Here is a 19,411-nt window from a genome sequence, read left to right on the forward strand (position 1 = left end):
CTCTACAGAAACACACAAGACCAGTGAAGAAGTAAAGCAAACAATAGTAGAAAAACTGAAGGGTGACTTCAAGCATACTAAGATTAGATCTATTTGGAAAACAAGAAACGTAGGGGTGTTAATTGAAACTGAAACTGCGGAGGACATAAAAGGTATAATCAGCAACCCCAAAATTTCAACGCTGGGACTCCTAGCAGAGCCTCCTAGACGGAAAGGGCCAAGCAGCATTGTATTTGATGTAGACAAAGAGACAACACCAGAAGAATTAGCAGAGGAAATATACTGCAAAAACTTGAAGCAGACACTCATGGAGGAAGAATCAGGGCAACACATTATGCCGAAACATAAAACTAAATCCAGAAATGGAAATGCCATAAATTGGATCATAGAGCTCTCAGCAGCGGCCTGGAAATCTTTGAGCCAACAATCAAGAATCTATATAAACTGGGGCAGCCATCGTTTTCGTGAGCATGTGGCTGTTCCCAAATGCTACAGGTGCTGCCGCTTTGGTCACACGACCCACACCTGTAAGCAAACACAGCCTACCTGTGGCCATTGTGTGGACATCGGACATGAATTCGCATTTTGCCCCAGGAAAGCAGAACCTGCAATTTGTGTGAATTGTAAAGAAACGAAGCTGCCATTTGATCACTCACTATGGGATAATAAGTGTCCAATCTACATAAAGGCTAAGAGTGCACAACAAAACAGAACCGACTATGGGGAATAACAGGAATCACTATAATCAAACAAAGATTAAATTCGCACAGCACAATGCTCAGAGATCTAAGACTGTTGCCGCACAAATGGCTAAAAAAGCCACGGAAGAAAATTATGACATACTAATGCTACAGGAGCCCTACACTTACAACAAAGAAGTAAAAGGCTACCCCCTGCATTACAAGATCATACAAGTTGATGGAGACAACCCGTGGGCTGCCATCGCTGTCCGGAATCCTGACCTCACGGTAACCAAGATCTCAGACCTATGTACAAACTGGGCCGTATGTGCCCATATAGCCTCACCATTAGGAGAATTTTATGTCACCTCTATATATGCCCGTTCGGGAGAAGATATATTGCCCGTGACAAGATATTTGCAAAATATCCAACTACAAATGCAGAATGCCAAACTCATAGTAGGAATGGACGCCAACTGCAGATCCCCTGCTTGGCACAGTGAAAGACCAGACTGTGGGGGTGCAAGAAATGGTCAGTGCCTGGAGGATTACATCTCCAACAGTACTCTAGCAGTTCTGAACAGACCTAATCAACCATCAACTTTCTCCAGCACACTATGGGAGGCAAATATAGATGTAACTCTGGCCACTCGGTCGATTGTTGGGCATCTCTCCCCCTGGGTGGTACAAGAACACTGGACTACCTCGGACCACAGAGTCCTAACCTTTGACCTCCACCACTCCCTCGTAGCACAGTATCCACCTAGATTCCTCTCGCCAAGATACGCCATCCAAAAAGCAGACTGGAACTTATTCCAACAAACATTGATGGAAAAAGCCAGGAATTTCGATCCAAAATATCTCAATCCAGACCAATACCAACAAAAAGTAACGCAACTTATAACTGAAGCAGCAAACATGGCCATCAGGAAGAAGAAGCCCGTTTCCAAAGTGGTCCACTGGTGGTCACCAGAACTCCAGGCAATAAGACGGCGAGTGAATAATGCCCGAAAAAGGTTCCAAAGGGCACGCAGATCTTGACCCCAAGCAGAGGTTGACATACTCAGACAGCAATACCGGGAGGTTAGGAACCAATATACAGCTCAAATTAAAACAAGAAAGAGACACTCCTGGGAAGACCTTGTATCCACAGTGGGAAATGCAGATCCCTGGGGATTGGTATATAAAATCACCACCAGTAAATTCCCCAGGGGAGAAGTCGTTGCTGCCACCTTAACTTCTCAAGGGACATACACCAGATCCTGGCACTCTTCCATTAATAATATATTGGACCATATCCTCCTACCTTCAACAATTCCACACACACACGAACAAAGAACTCTCTGCGAGGGGAATGATAAATACTCCACCCAGACAGTGGAGCCCCCTTTCACGATAACGGAACTCAACATAGCTGCAGCCAAAATGCAAAACAGGAAAACTCCCGGCGAAGATCAAATAGAGCTGGAAATACTAAAAAAGGCAGTGGAAATTATACCGGATACTATATTAAACCTAGCAAATCAATGCCTCACAGAGGGTTTCTTTCCAATTTCGTGGAAGACAGCCCGAGTTAGACTTATTCTGAAAAACCCCACTAAACCCCAGGACATGCCAAGCTCATACAGGCCTATCGCTCTGCTGTCGATGCTGAGCAAGCTCGTTGAGCGACTCATCTACCACAGAATTGAAAACCGTTACCAGAATGCTCGATTGATGTCAAGAAACCAATTTGGTTTCAGGAGGGGATGCTCCACCACTGATGCTTTCGAGAGGATCATCGATGCAGTCAGAAACTGTAACAGGAAATATTTCCTCCTCATCTCAATTGACTTCGCTGGAGCCTTTGACTCTCTCTGGTGGCCCAGTGTTCTGGCCAGGCTCCGACAGGCTGAAATCCCATCAAATCTATTTCGCTGCATGAAATCTTACCTGGAAAACTGAAGAATCACTGTCAGCACTCCCTTTACCTCTGTATCCAGACTGGTTTACAGGGGCTGCCCCCAGGGATCTGTAATGGGGCCGCTCCTGTGGAACCTGGTGCTTGATGAGTTTTTAAACCTGGATGTTCCAAATGTCATTACACAGGCATACGCTGATGATCTGATTATGATGCTTCAAGCAGACAGCAGGGCTCAACTGGAGGCCATAGGCAATCATGCCACACACATGCTACAGGATTGGGCCAAGAGGAATCTTCTAACGATCTCAACCGAAAAAACAAACTCAATACTCCTCAGGGGTGCTGTTGACCCTGGCAGACCTCCACTAATCAAAATAAATGGAGCGACCATCAAACTCAAACAGGAACTAAAATATTTAGGAATAATACTAGACCGAAACTTGAACTTCACATCTCATCTCATCTCTGTTATCTCAGAACGAAAACAAGGAGGCTCTCGGCCCTGATAACCAAAATCACCAGGAGGGACTGGGGACTAAAGAAGAGGGCCCTCTCCCTTCTATACAAAGCTCTCTTCATCCCTATCCTTGCCTATGGTGCAGGCGCCTGGTATCAGAAAGCAAACACAGCAGTCAACAAGAAAAAGCTGGAGTCTATCCACCGATCCATACTATTGACAACAACAAGAGCCTGCTGCACAGTGAGCACCCATGCGCTCCAGGTCCTGGCGGGCTTCCTTCCCCTGGACCTGGAGATCGTGCGCTGTGGGCTGCTACACCAACATTCGAAAGGAAGAACCACAACTTATCTAGGTTACACAACAGATCCACAGAAAAGCAAATCCTCAGAAAATAAGAGGTTAACGGAACACCTGCAATCTATCTGGCAAAATAGATGGAATCTTACCACAAAAGGGCAAGTCACCAAAAAATTTATACCCGATGTCAGCAGGGTATATCCTATTTCCCCATCCTGGTTTTCCCCTGGCTTGCACACCACCTTCCTTCTTACGGGACACAGCTCCTTCAGAGGGAAACTCCACGAGCTGGGAATCTCCGACAACCCGAGCTGTAACTGCGGTCAGGTGGAAACCTGGGAACATCTTATCCATGACTGTGATAACTATGAGGACCTCAGATGTCAGCTATATACACGCATCAACTCCTTGCTAAAAGACCGAGAAGAAATAATATTGCAAGAAGAAGATAATTACCGGGCTTTCACTGTCTTTGCCCGCGAACTCTTTGAAAGACAAAGATCCCTGCCACATCATCACTAACCTATGAAAACACAAACGTAACTACCTGAGATGACTGCGAAACTCTGAACTAGTGACCACCTGAAGCAGATAACAACACATGAACGTAACAAACTGGACCTGACTTCTGGACTTGGACCTCCACCGGACCAATGCAAAGACGAAGATTGCAACTTGGACTCGGACCTTGAAGATTGCATCTTATGATGCCATACAGCGCCCCGGCTCTGTCTAGCCTGCTCTTTACTCCTCATTCCCTAGCAGGGGGAAGGGGACGGCCTGCTGTCTCCTCCCCCTCCTGCCTCCCCTCTTTCTCCTCTGGTGGGGCATGGTCATGCCCCACCATTTCAACAGGGGTCATCTTCCCTATAGACCCCTTACTTCCAATTTCCAACCCTTCAGTCTTCCACCTCCCCTCCCATCTCTTTCTCCTTACAACAGTGCCTGCCCCACACGTACAAATTTAAAACACCAAAATTCATGCCCGACCTATTAGGAAATCTTATCACCTCCAGCGCTTATCCCTTATAGCCCCTCTAAGTAGCATATAATGTACCATCTGTGCCCAAAAGAAAAGAAGAATTTTTATTTTAATTATTTTTTATTTATTTATTTTATATATATATATATTCTTCTTTTTTTTTTTTTTTTTTTTTTTTTTTTAAGGTCCTAGCCACTGAAATCTCAGGAAAATAAGTGGTAGGACCTGCCAGAACAAACTTTAAGGGAACACCTGGCTGGCCTCCACGTGGCGGAGTACGTAAACAACAGGTCCCATCTGGGGCCTGGCGGCTAACAAGCCAGAGGAACAAGGGGCACAACATATTACACAACACATAACCCACACACTTTTAAACCTCTGGCCTTGACAGCGTACTGTCCTCGATACAAAGAACATACGCGGAGATGGGGTAAATCCCTGGTGCCGTTAGACCCAAAAATACTCTGTACTCTCTCTGTTGTTATTACATCGCATCTTGGATATGGTAGATATGCCTTATGCTTTACATTTATTCTTATTTTAATTAATAAATTACGTTCTCTGTTGGGTCAACGATGTTCAATATGTGCTTGCATTAATACTTTATATTATCAACAACCTTTATATAATTTTTAACAACCTTTATATAATTTTTAACAACCTTAGATTTAACTTACTTAATCTCTAACTTTATTACTATTATTATTCATATAACTTAGCAAATGTTGATCATTACAGAAACAGAGAACCCCTTGTCGTTTTTTGCCTACAGTCTGGGTGGTTGACCCCAGATGAAGTCACCTAGATTGCGAGTAAATAGCGATGAACTCCGGTCATTGTGATCATGTTTGTGAATTCAATTTTAATTCTATTAAACAGTGATTCTAATTAGTGAAAATGGGAGGAATATTATCCACAGACTATAAAAGTAAAGATATATTAAATACAAATTTACACCTTATTACCTTACCACTTAAAAAATGAAATGATACGTGAAAATTGGAAGAATATTTTCCACAGATTAGCAAAATAAAAATAAATTTATGCTTATGTGCATAGCTTAATTAATATCTACTGATTTGTAATATGTGCATACTAACTAGTTGACATTTCTGTTCACTGACATTTGTGGGTGGGGGTTAAAATTTAAAACAGTAAAAAAGATAAGCAATCAATAACAAAGAACATGGCACACACAAATTGCAAGTAACACGATATGTGCAAGTGAGAACGGGGTAACAAATTACAAAGCTTAAAAAATAGGAATGAATTGAAGATTCTGAAAATTTATTTTTTTGATATGATTGATGATTTCATGGAAGTGTAAACAAATTTCACCATAATAACCACAGAATTCCAGCTGTCAGTATTATTGCAAATTCAGTAAGATCGAGTTTACTATCCATTTATAATAGATTGCACTGACAGAAAAGCCCAATAAACAGGGAATTGCTAATTGTTTTATGGTTGTGACCTCCAGAAATCTGACTGAACCACGTGGTATGGTTGGAGACAATTGTAGGGTAATCTCGAGTGCTGGGGTTTCCTGCCTCGATTAAGCGGCATGCTGTCCCAATTAAGCGAAGTAAACCCTGGCTCTTTTCTTGATTGAGTTCTGTTCTTTAAGATTTGACCCAAATAAACGGCTGCCCCAATTAACTGGTGGCCCAAATAACCAGAATCCACTGTACTTGTGAAAGAACATAGAAGTTGAGGAGATAAAGGGAAAAGGTAAAGTGCAGCCATTATCAATCCATTGCAGGATGGAAGCCTATTCAACAATTCATGCTGAGGGAAATGAACCATAATCTGCCACGCTGGTCCAGTGCGGGTTGGCAGATCGACCGGATTCAGCAGTCAGGGGCTTGAACCCCGGTCTACTCAAAGATCGTGTGCTACTGCACTCCCGCTCCTGACCACTCAGCTACGGAGGCCGTTGAGGAGATAATCGGGCTTAATGTCGACGTTTGCAGATCATACAAAGGTTGGCTGGGTTTTTAATGGCAGTGTGCTACTGCAACAGGACCTAGAAAATTTGAGCAGATGGGCTGAGAAGTGGCAACTGAAGTTTAACATTGACAAATGCAAAGTACTGCATATGAGTAGAAATAACCCCAGAGAAACGTACCAACTGTGTGGTACTACACTTAAGGTGGAAGAAAATGAAAAAGATCTGGGAGTAATTGTGCAGTCAGATATGAAGTTTCTGTGCAATGCAGATAGGCTGCGAGAGCAAGTCATAGAGTATTGTCAATGATATACAGGAATTTTAAGAGTAGGGAAAAGGAGGTGATTATCCTTTTGTATAAGGCAGTGGTCAGGCCACGCCTCAAGTACTGTGTGCAGGTCTGGAGGCTTCATTTTAGGAAGGATGTAGAGTTGCTTGAGAATGTACAGAGAAGGGCAACAAGATTGGTGAGGGGCTAAAAGCGGTCCTCTTATCAAGAAAGGTTTAAGTTCTGCAAATTGCAGCAGCTGGAGACTAGGCACCTGTGAGGTGATCTGCTTGAGGTATATAAGGCCTCGAATGGATCGAGCAGGCTCAATACTGATGGGATTCGTCCTCTTACTCAGATTACAAACCTGAGGAGGCATAAACTGAAATTGAGGGAAGACAGTTGTCGAATAGATGTGCGGAAATTTGCCTTAGCCAGCAGGTGGTTAATTACTGGAACAAACTTCCATCTGTCGTTGTGAAAGTTGATAGCTTAAATAAATTCAAGGAGGAACTGGACTGGACAAACTTTTAGTGGGAACAAATGTGTGAATTTTTTTGGCTGATGCTACATATGCTCATACCCTTGCATCACATGCCTCCATTACTACTATTATTATAAGTGAGGGAGAAGGAAAGTGGGTTTTATGTATGAAGTTGCTGTACTCTTTTGATTTTTTTTTATTGGATATATTTTTAAGAAAAACGTTTACTTTTTTCTTCGTTACATTTAAATAAATTTAAGGCTGAACTAGACAAACATTTGGAGTGACCAGATGGGTGAAATGGGAAAGTTTTTTTTTTTTTTTTTTGGCTGATGCTGTATAAGCTTACTTTCTTGTATCATATTCCACAACTAATGCTAATCTTCTTGTGGACTTCAAAAAGTTATAAATATGTATTAAGAGGTGAATACTGGACGAATTAAGCTTTTGCTATAAATTAATTATAATTATCGGATATATTTGTAATAATTACAAAATAAATAAATAAACGAAAATTGAGCTGCTGGCCATATGTGACCATGAAAGGCCTAACCTGTAGAGGATTTTCTTTCTATCCCAAATAATAGCTCAAATTATCAAAAGTAAAAATGGATAGAAATGAATGAGTAAACAGATAAAAATAGCAATAACTGTAGTAATGATAATAAAGAAAATTGTAGAAATAACAATGTAAAAATTTGCACCATTAAAAAAATTCTAGAGAAACTTTTCAAAAAGTTTTGTGCCTGTGTAATTCACTTCGGTTACCCAGCTCTAAGTTTTACAACCAAGTTTTTAATATATCCAGATATTTTTGATAGACGTACTTCTTGTTGTAATGTAATTATATGCAGTAGAACTTGGATAACAAGTTTTCCAAGGGACCAGAGGTTTAGAACTTCTTACGTGGGAAAACTTCTTAGAAGGGAAAATGACCTAAGGGTATGAAATATTAACTACACAAATAAAAATGAAAAGATGTACATACATAAGTTAAAGATCATTTTTAAGTACTATTTCAGAATTTATAAATATTTCACTCTGCCTTATGGGGAACATTTTTAAACTGAGGTTTTCTAATTGCTTAACGTTCTGTTCAACTCCTTACCAAATACTCATTAACAAGTTGGACAGATGAGCTCCTTTGGAGTTCCAACATACTTTAAAAAGTTACAATTACAATAATACAGAGCAACAATCCACTAAGTAATTCAGAACAATCAGAACTTAATGACAGATGCATCACTGTGCTTCACATGGCTGATGCTGTCCAGTTATGGATATTGATGAAAACAGTTGCAATATGTCGCTTCCATTATGTCAAAATATTTATACTAAAAAGGTTTTAGTGCTGAAAGCCTCAGACTATGGGAAATTCACTAATCAAACAAGTTAGTGCCAAGTATCAGTTTAGTTTGCAGTAAATCACCGAAATAGGTGAAATGGCATCGTTTTTGTTACATCTCATATTGTGCATGCCTTCCCATCAAGTTACCCTGATATTGAACTACCCCTGGGTGGTGGTGGTGGTGGTATCCCCGTAACATTAGTCTTCTCCATTGGTGAAGCGTTGCTTATTGGAGGTGGTGCAATATCAGAGCAATTCATTGTGAAGGCATTCACAATATGAGATACATGTATATCAAAAACGATGCCATTTCACTTACTTAGGTGATTTACTATGAACTAAAATGATGCTTGGCACTAACTTGTTCGATTACCAAAATGTTTATATTGTTTAATATTTTTTTAATATTAAAAATAAAGAATTTGTATATTTAAAAAACGTATTAAGTGAGGAAACGTCATTATAATAATACTCTGTATATTCTTTATCACGAACTTTTTATGCAGGAAAACCTTTTACCGGGAAAACGTCTTATGCGGGAAAATAATATATTACAATATACAGAGTTAAAATTTGGACTTAAGAAACCCAACCTAGTACAGGAGAAACTTCTTATGTGGGAATTTCTTATCCGTGTTTTACTGTATTTTTAAAATCAATAGTGAAGTTTCAAAACTATCAATTGTCAGTTAATGTTGTTGTTTTACTATAGTGACATTACTGTGGCAAATATGTTGTTGAACTTGAATATTTTAACTTAGAGTTAAAATATAATATGTTTCATATTTCAGCACCTCCTCTTGCTTAAAGCAACTGCTAATGCCATCCTTTGTTCTCTGCAAAGTTGTTATGCAATCTTGCAAAATCAGCAGGTGAGTAATTATTGGCATGCATTTCTTTTTGCTTTTTTTTTTACATTTACTAGAATAATAGTTTTTCTTCCTTTTGTATAAGCTGATTGCATCACAGTTGCATTATACCTGTTGTGTAGAATTTATAGTACATGAGAATTCTAAAGAAAAAAATACCATAGGCTTACTCTCAAAGCATTTCTACTCCAGCTAATCCAGGAATTATCCAAACAATTTTACACTATATTATGTTTATGAACCATAATATAACAAACTTCATTTGATTAAATAAATATATATATATATATAGTGTGTGTGTGTGTGTGTGTGTGTGTTAAATTGATTTTTTTGGGCTTAATATTTTTCCATTATCATCAAATAAAAGAAACAATGATCATGCACACAATTAGAGACTAGAGGATTTCAGGAATCTGAATGTGCAGTGATTACTGAATGCATTTGTTTATATGATCCCATGTAGGATGTCTGATTAGTTTGGACATATCACCAACTTTTTCCAGAACACATTTTCTTCAATGTGATGTGATGAGGAGCCGTCAGATACAAAAAAGTAAAATAGAAATGCAAATGATGAGGATTGTACATTTATAACAAGAATTCTGTTATTCATACAGAAAATATTCTGACATTTCAATAGAAAATTTATTTTCTATTGAACAAATTGAACCAATTTTATAGAACAAATAACTAATAAATTTACTTGAACTTGTTGTTTTGAAGGTTATATCATGACTTAATGGATATTGGAAATGAATACTCGAATTGTATGAAGCAGTATGAACATAAACCCTATTGCTCTTATCAGGTCATTTCAAACAGAATCATCGTTTTGCATCAAGACATGCAGCTTATTGTTTCTCCAAAAGCAGGAATGGCTTGTAGCATTCTTTTGGCTGCTGTTAAACCTGTAATTGTAAGCAGCTTGCTTCTTTTCATCATCTGACTGGAATTAGTTCCCTTCATTGCCTTTCTTCAGATATGATAAAACTTTGTTTTATCATATCTGAAGAAAGGCAATGAAGGGAACCAAAATTCTAGGGACTAAAATACATCTGTTTTGATTTAAAGACATCCAAAGTATCTGTACAAGTTCAGAACATCTGGGTATTAATTAATTGAGAAAATTTTTAGTCAGATTTTCTTATTAATACTGTGTAGAATTTTCATGATCCTTATTTAACATATAGGTAGAATATCTGAAATTTGGCTGTCCGAGGAATTTTACAATATTTGGATATTTTTGAGGGTTTTTTTTTAGAAATTGGGCTATTTTATTTAGATGCAAAAGTTTTTCCTAAGAATAACATATTGACAAATTGCTTCTCTAAATTCAATTACATTAAAGAACAATATTTAACTTAATTTTTGAATGATGGCATTGTGTCTGTTCATTTATTTTTCAGCTGTCATAAGTAAACACATTATTGTCTTACTATAGAAAGTCTGCTGGCCACTAGATGAAGTGCACAGTTTACTAAATTTCCTTATTTACTACATTTGAAACCAAGTGGGAAAATATCTTCTGGGGGACCTCAGTGGAGAATGTAACAGGCCTGAAGCCTTATTCTTATAAGAAGAAGAAAATTTATTATTATTTATTTACTTATTTATTTTATTTTATTTTTGTTTTGAAAAATTTCTTATAAACATAGCCATACCTTCAACGTATGTAAATGCACTTAAGGCAGTGAAATGTTCTATGATCAGTTTGTCATCTATCAGTCCATATGATGTTCTTGCCATATTTATTTACTTGTCTTTTGCTGGTATCTAATAATTGTTGTTGACAGAGATGCCCTTGTTAACAATTTTACTAAATTGTTAACAAGGGAGGGCAGGGTGTTGGTTCAAACTTCAGACTTATTGGCAATGCACATTAGAGTTGTTATTCTGTGCATTTATTTTCTTTGAAAATCAATCTTTATTGATATTAATTTTTAATAATCTTTATATTAGTTAAATATTTACTGCTTTCTAAAGAGAGGGAAAATATCATCTGTTGTTTGTGTTGCCCTTGAAATTAAAAAACCCACAGAACAAATTTTACTTGGTGGCTCGCGGCAAGGTTTTCCTAGACATTTATTATGGCCATATATATGTTACTCTTGCTTTTCTAATTATGTACCATATAGCTGTTTAATATTTTAGTAAGTTAAACAGACATGTTCAGTGGTCTCAGAGTCATGAAGAAGGCCCAGTTCAATTGGAGGGATTGATGAACCATTAAAAAAATTATATGAAAATCAAACAACAACAATTTTATTTCAAAATAATGAATCAATAGACATGATAAGAAAAAGAAATTAATATGAGTGGCCCATCAAGTTCTCAGCTTCCCAACTCAATGCCAGAACTCACTCCTGTGCATCAGGCAACACAGTAATAATCTCCAAGGCAGAATGCACTGGTCCCACAGGAACTAGTTATTGTCAGTGACTCTGTTGTCGGAGAGACTGGGAATATATTATGCAAAAAGGATAGGTGGAACAGGACCAGAGTATGTCTGCTAGAGGTGAAAGTTAATGATGTTGTAGGGCAGATGTCATCTTTTATGGGCAGAAAAGGTGATATTGTTGTACTATAAGAGTAAGAGATCTGCAGGTTTACTTAACAAGTACAGGTCAATGCTGAAAAAAAGTCACGAGTTAGGGTTAAATATTAAAGTGTCTGCAATTCTGCCCAGACACGGTAGGAGGGAGTATATGATGAGAGCCTAGTCAATCAATTTGGTCTTGGAGAGATTGTGCAAGGCTCATGGGGTAGAATTTTTTTTCTACCCCATGGTCTGTACTTGCTCACAGGAGAGACTACTACATTGATGGGATACATGGTGCAAGAATATTTGTTGATGCTATTGAGACAGTGATAGGTGGGTCAGAAAACTGCTAGATTGGGAGGGGATTCACAGACTAAAAGATTAACAGTAGCCACAAACAATAGCTGCAGGCAGAGGCGAAAGTGACTCTTGCCCTGCTTCTATTGTAATGAGCAGCAGCCTAGACAGCAAGTTGCTGGGGATTTCAAGAGCTGCTGGGAGTCACCATGGAACAAGTAAATATATGGACTATGTTAGGGTAACTAAGAGTAAGAACAGGTGCATGTATACTTGGATGTACACCTATGATAGAAGTATAGTAAATAAATTTGATGAATTTGAAGTGCTGATAAAGTGTCAAAGTGCTGATAAAGACATCAAAGGCAGATATTATTGGGATATCAGAGACATGGTGTCACACAGTGCAGAATTTTAATTTGGGGGGTACAATGTGTACAGAAAGGATAGACAGGACAGGAAAGGAGGAGGGGTTATGCTATTAGTTAAAAAAACACATAAAATCTAAGGAAGTACATCCAGTTGATGTGGGTGGACAGTGCAGTGTTGAATCTGTTTAGTGACATAAACACTGGTAAAGGGAAAATGAAAGAATTGTGTGTTATAGGCCTAATGACTCTGAGTACAACTAACAGATGGACCAGTAAATCAGAATGTCTCGTAATGGGGGATTTTAACTTTTCAGATATTGACTGGAACTTGTGGGTTGGTCACTTGCACACTAGCAATACTTTTGTGGATTTATTGGAGGATTGTTTTCTACAGCAACATGTTCTAGTAGCAACCAGAGGGAGTAATACTCTTGATCTGATTATCAGCAGTGATTATTCATGCATTAAGAATTTGCAGATAAAGGAACCACTTGTGACAGTGATCACAGTGTATTGATGTGGGATTTACTTAAAGATGTAACTACAATCAAGGGTAAAGGGAAGGGTTTTTGTAAAGGTGATTATAGTGGTCTCAGACAGTTTTTAAATTCTATACACTGGGATCAACTGATGATGTTACCAATGGTGAATTCTAAATGGGAAGCCTTCAGGGACTTAATCTTGGAAACTACTAAGCTTTATATACCAACTAAGAAATACTGTTCAAGGTTTAGGCCTAAATGGATATCAGATGAATTAATGAGGCTGTTGCAGAGAAGAAAAATGCATGAGATGCATATAAATTATCAGGTGACACAGAAGTCTACAGCAGATATAAGCTAGTCTGTAATCAAGTCACAAAGGAGGTTATGCAGGCAAAGGCAGATTACAAGAAATCTTTGGCAAAGGATGCAAAGAAAAACAGCAAAGAGTTCTTCACTATGTAAACTCTAGAAAGAAGGGGATGAATCAGATTGGTCCACTTAACATAGATGATTTGACTATTGATGATCCTGCTCAAGTAGCTGATAAACTGAATGAGTATTTTGTATCTACATTCACACATGAGGAGTTATTCAAGGAGAGGAATGCCAGAAGTTTATCAAACTCTAACAGGGACTAAGTGATTTTGTAATAACTGAGAGCAAAATGGAGGAGAAATTGTTGAAGTTAAACATAAAAAAGGTGCCTGGGGCAGATGGAATCTATCCATCCAGTTATATTGAAAGAGGCAGCAAGGGAAGTGAGCATCCTTAGAGTCAGGGGAGGTCCCCATGGACTGAAGATGTGCAAATGTATACCCAATTCACATAGGGGGTGCAAAGAGGGACACAAATAATTATAGATCTTTTAGTTTAACTTCTGTTCCGGGGAAAATAATTGGGTCACTGGTTAAAGAGGTGATACAGGATCACCTAGGCAAGTTACGAATCGTAAGATCTACTGATACTAAGTATTAACTTTCAAAATCGCTATCTAAATTCAAATAAACCAAGGAGCTTGACTAGGGCTATAAAGCTACTTACAGAAAATAATTTATTATAACAGTTAAGTCAATAAAATGACTAAATATATATAAAAACTTAGCGTTCTCCAGAGCTCCAAAATCCTGGCCAACACAGTAATTTGAAATGTCTGGAAGCTGAAATCTTGATTTTTGCCTAATATATTACATTTATCTTGAGTTTATCTTGCTCTTCATTTGTCATCTGCAGTTTATCATGACAAGTGTTTCCTGACTAATCTTTTCTTCTTTGGATTTCTTTTTACACATAGGTTTCTCATGCTTTATCACTTTCAGAAAGTTTTTGTTTTCCTCATCAATATCTTGGTAGTGATAAGTCTGCAGAAGCTTAAACTTGTTCTTAAGTTCCAGTAAAAAAAAAAAAAGTAAAGTGCAGCCATTATCAACCCACTGCAGGATGGAAGCCTCCTCAACAATTCATGCTGAGGGAAATGGACCATAATCTGCCACGCTGGTCCAGTGCGGGTTGGCAGATCGACCGTATTCAGCAGTCAGGGGCTTGAACCCCGGTCTACTCAAAGAGTGTGTGCTACTGCACTCCCGCTCCTGCCCACTCGGCTACGGAGGCCGTGCCCAGTTCCAGTACGTACTGCTTTTTCTCCTCTTTTGTTACCTTTGTAAATAATACAAAGGTTAAGACCATTGTATTATTTACTCAAGTCAGTTTTTTCGTTTCCTTTCTTTTCTTACATCTATATCCAGTGTGCATCTTACCATTCTGTGATCACTTCAAACATTTACCTTGTTCTGGACTGTAACATCCTTCACAATATATCTTCTGTTAGTGAGGATGAAGTCAATTTCATTAGTTGTTAATCCGTTTGGGTACTTCCATGTCCACCCCTATTCTTGAAAAAAGTGTTCATTACTGACATTCCTCGAGATTCTGCAATTTCCACAAGTCTTTCACCTCTTTCATTTCTTTCGCCAATTCCAAAATTTCTTATAATTTCCCTTTCTGCACTGTTTTGGCTCTTTCCAACCTTAGCACTGAAATCTCCGATAACAATGGTGTAGTGAGTTTTCTGTTCATCTAGAAGTCTCTCAGTTTCAGGGTACATTTCTTCAACCTATTCATCATCATGGCTCAATGTTGGTGCATATATCATTATAACATTTAGTTTGTACCTCTTAGAAATCCTGAGTAGTAGTCTTGACACGCTTGGTGACGTACTTTTTAATTCCAAAATGTTGGTTTTTTATATCTTTATGGATCAGAAAGCCAACTCCCCCTTCACTCTTTTCACTGTTTCCATTTGTGTACAGCATATTTTCACTTAGCATTAGTAAAGGCACATGATGCAAAAAAGCAAACTTATATAGCATCAGGCAATAAAAAAAAAAAAAAAAACAAACATTCTCATTTCACCCATTCATTCGCTCTAAATGTTTTTCTAGTTCTTCTTTGAATCTTTTTAAGTTATCAACTTCTAAACGACAGATGGAAGTTTGTTCCAGCAGTCAAGCACTCCCTGGCTAAAGGCAAACTTCTGCACATCTATCCTACAACTGTCTTTCCTCAATTTGAATTTATGCCCTCTCAGGTGATTATTCTGAACAAGAGGAAGAATCGCATCCGCATTGAATATGCTCAAACCATTCAAAGCTTTATACACCTCAATCAGATCACCTCGAAGGTGCCTAGTCTCCAGACATTGTAATTTGCAAAACTTAAGCCTTTCTTCGTAAGATCAACCCTTTGTTCCATTCACTAATCTTGTTGCTCATCTCTGTACTGGTTCCAGCAGCTCTACATCCTTCTTAAAATGTGGCCTCCAGATCTGTATACAGTACTCAAGGTGTGGCCTGACCATTGCCTTATACAAAGGGATAATCACCTACTTATCCCTTGTTGAAAAATTCCTGTATATCATTGACAAGACACCATGAGCTACTCTTTCAGACTGTCTGCACTGCTCAGAAAACTTCATGTCTTCCTGCACAATTACCCCCAGGTCCTTTTCATTCTCTACCATTTTCAGTGTAGTATCACACAATTGATACTTTACTCTGGGGTTACTGCTTCCCATGTGCAGTACTTTGCATTTGTCAATGTTAAACTTCAGTTGCTACCTCTCAGCCCATCTCCTAAACGTTTCTAGATTCTGTTGCAGCAGTGTACTGTCAGTAGTGTCATTAAAAATGCTACCGACTTTCGTATCATCTGCAAACTTGGACATTAAGCCTGCTATACCATCGTCAATATCATTAATAAATACAGAAAACAACAGTGGACCCAACACCAAACCCTGGGGGACTCCACTAATAACATTAGTTCACGAAGAGCAGTATCCATTGATTACCACTCTCTGTCATCTCCAACTCAACCATCCCTTTATCCTTAGCAGCAATTTGCCTCCAATGCCACACTGCTCCAATTTGTGCAGCAGTCTTTCACGTGCAACAGTATCAAAAGCCTTTATAAGATCCAAATATATGATATCAAAGTTATTCTCTGCATTCAGTTCCTTTGTGACCACGTCACAGTATTCAATCAAATTGGTCAGAAAAGACTTCCCCCTAACAAACCCATGCTCCAAACCCATACTCCAAACCCAGAGATTTGGAGTATGTGGGGGTCATGTGCTGTATATTGTGTTGTGCCCTTTGTTCCTCCGGTCTATTAGCCGCCGAGCCCCTAGTGGGACCCGACGTTACCACACCGTGCCACGGGGAGGCTGACCGGGTGCACCACTGATGATAGAGTACTCTGGCGGATCCTGCCACCTACTTTCCTGGGATTTCAGTGGCTAGGACCAGATTTGAGAATGAGATAAACGCTGTTTCTTGAGCAATGGTTGTAATTTTAACAGAGCGTAGGGTTGTTCGCTGATAACTTGTTCTAAAGCCAAATAGGTCGGGCAATAATTTTGATGTATTTAGATTTAGACCTGTGGGGCATATATATATATTTATACACACACATACATAAAAAAAAAAAAAAAAAAATTGTGCAAGAGAAAAGTAAGGGAGGTAGGCAGAAGACTGGAGGGTAGGAAACAGAAGAAGGGGGCCGACAGGGAAGATGGCCCCTGATGACAGTGTGGCATGCCCAGTGCCTCACCAGAGAGGAGTGGGGTGGACAAAAGCAAAAAAAAAAAAAAAAAAAAAAATGATTGTGTAAGAGAAAAATAGGGGGAGGGAAAGGAAAGATGGAAGGAAACAGAAGAAAGAAGCCAAAAAAAAAAAAAAAAAAAGAGAGAGAGAGAGAAAGAGAGATACCCCGCAAGTGCAGGGTAGGTACAGCTAGCACGGCCGGTCAGTTGGAGCCAACACTTGGTGGGAATCCAGCAGTGTCAGTGCTGCTATGGTGGATGGGTCATGTTCAGGAAGGTCATTGGGAGTCTGTGTCGCATCCAGACTGAAGGCTGGCCCAGTAGTCCATGATAACGAACAGTGGGGTGGTCAAAACTGGTTAAGTCCAGGGATCGATGGTAGGTCTCTTCTTGATAAGATGTGTCACGTCTGGTCGGGAGAAGTAGGTCCAGGAATCAATGATGAGGAATTTGTCAAGGTATGTGTGGACCCTGTCTTTGATTGCGCTGCTAGTATTGTCTCAACCAAGTGGGGAGACCAGTTGACTACTTGAGATGTGAATGATCAAGTTGGGTTCTGTACTCCGGATGGTTTGTTGGTCAAGTCTTATTGATTCAGATGCTAAGGTGGTGGTAGCGCTTTTTGCCTGGTAAATAGGTCCATTGCAAATTGAGTCAGGGCTCTGTAAGTTTCTTCATTCTGTAGGGTGAGGTGTTCTTGATTTTGGTAGTTGAAGCATAGTCTAGTTATTAGGATCCTCCTGATGTACTTGTAGATTTCACAGCTGTGGGCAAGGTGCTCCCACGTCTGATCCTCTCCACAGTGACAGCGGGGTGAGTCTGAAATTCTGAAGTCATGTAGTTTTTTCTGGAAGGAGCCATGTCCAGTGAGGAGGTAGGTAGCATAGAGTCCCGGTGAAAACCAGACAGGTGTGAGGGGGTAGGAGGCCCTGACATCTGGGAGGAATCTTTTGGTGACAGCGCCTTTAGTTGAGGTCTGCCATCTTTCTTGCCAGGTGTCTGTTAGATATTCATTAAGTCTCTTCTTTTCAGCATTTCTATTATTTGCTGGGTCAGTGGTGAAACCTGCGCAGGTAACTGCTCTTCCTTTGGCTATTTGATAGAGCAACCCATGACGAACAATCTCCAAGTCCAGTGGAAGAGATCCAGTGAGAACCTGGAGTGAATGGGTACTGACAGTGCGACAGGCATGCGAGGACAGAAGGAGAAGAGAGCGCTGGATAGTTCCTAGGCGCGATCTGTTTACTACTGTATTGGCCTTCTTGTACCAGACTCCAGAGGCATAGGTGATAACCGGGATGAAAACTGCCTTATAGAAGAGGGACAGCGTTCTCTTCTTTAAGCCCCAGTCCTTCCGGGCAACTCTTGAGACTTGGGCAGCATACTTCCTGATCTTAATCCTGAGTTGATCTAGATGAGGAGTGAAGGAAAGGTTTTTGTCTAAGATCAAACCTAGATATTTAAGCTCTGTTTTTAGTTTTACTGTAACACCATTAACCTTGATTTGGGGTGGTCTTCTCAAATCACGGGTACCTTTTAGTAGGATCGAATGGGTTTTCTCTGGGGAGATCTTTAGGTTGTTATTCTCTGCCCAAGCTTGAAGGGTGGAGATGGCCTGGTTGGCAGTTGCTTCCAGTTGCGCTCTGTTATTGGCAGAAAAGAGCATGACCAGGTCATCTGCATAGGCCTGGGTTTGTACATTGTTGAGTTTGGTGTTCAAGAAATCATCCAGCACCAGATTCCAGAGAAGAGGCCCCAAGACAGATCCCTGAGGGCATCCCCTGAAGACTGGTCTGGAGACACTGCAGTGGGGAGTGGACACGACAACTCGCCGGTCCTGGAGATAGGTCTTGATGCATCTATATAAGTTTCCTGGGACTTGCGCCCTCCGGAGCCTGCCAAGGACGCTGGGCCACCAGAGGGAATCGAAGGCACCAGCAAAGTCGAAGGAGATTAGAAGAAAGTATTTGGAGTTGCAGTTGGTAGCAGCTTCAATGATTGTTTCCAGTGCATCTACCGTGGAGCGTCCTTTCCGGAAACCATACTGGTTAGGTGAGGAGAGACCAGCATCATTGTAGTGGGCTTCTATTCTATGGGAGATCATCCGTTCGAGAAGTTTGCTGAAGACCGGCAGCAGTGCAACGGGCCGATAGGATTGTGGCAGATCGTGGTGTGGACGAGTACCCAGAATCATCTGTCCAGGTGACTGATGTTCTGTTGTTATGTTCTGACCGCTTGGCTACCCAGAAGCTGGGTAGCCAAGCGGTCAGAACATAATAACAGAACACACACATAATACACACAAACTGACGTCACACACATCTGGCCCATTTGTAGTGATACTGTTCTTCACAGAGATACGAGGCGGAGTTGAACTGACGTTC

General features: G+C 39.8%; 1 protein-coding gene across 1 annotated transcript in view; it reads left to right on the plus strand.

The window, feature by feature from the left end:
* The window catches only part of LOC150080748 (oxysterol-binding protein-related protein 11-like), a 147,557-nt gene extending 137,071 nt beyond the window's left edge, over positions 1–10,486 (plus strand). Inside the window, exons 8-10 of the mRNA XM_090380806.1 lie at positions 9,162–9,242; positions 10,048–10,155; positions 10,430–10,486. Coding sequence (XP_090236932.1) covers positions 9,162–9,242; positions 10,048–10,155; positions 10,430–10,486 — 246 coding nt within the window. The remainder of the gene's footprint in view (positions 1–9,161; positions 9,243–10,047; positions 10,156–10,429) is intronic.
* The last annotated feature ends 8,925 nt before the right edge of the window (positions 10,487–19,411 follow it).

The sequence above is a fragment of the Mastigoproctus giganteus genome, chromosome 9 (genome assembly GCF_048544385.1).
Source record: "Mastigoproctus giganteus isolate SK-2022 chromosome 9, ASM4854438v1, whole genome shotgun sequence".
In the NCBI taxonomy this organism is placed as follows: Eukaryota; Metazoa; Arthropoda; class Arachnida; order Uropygi; family Thelyphonidae; genus Mastigoproctus; species Mastigoproctus giganteus.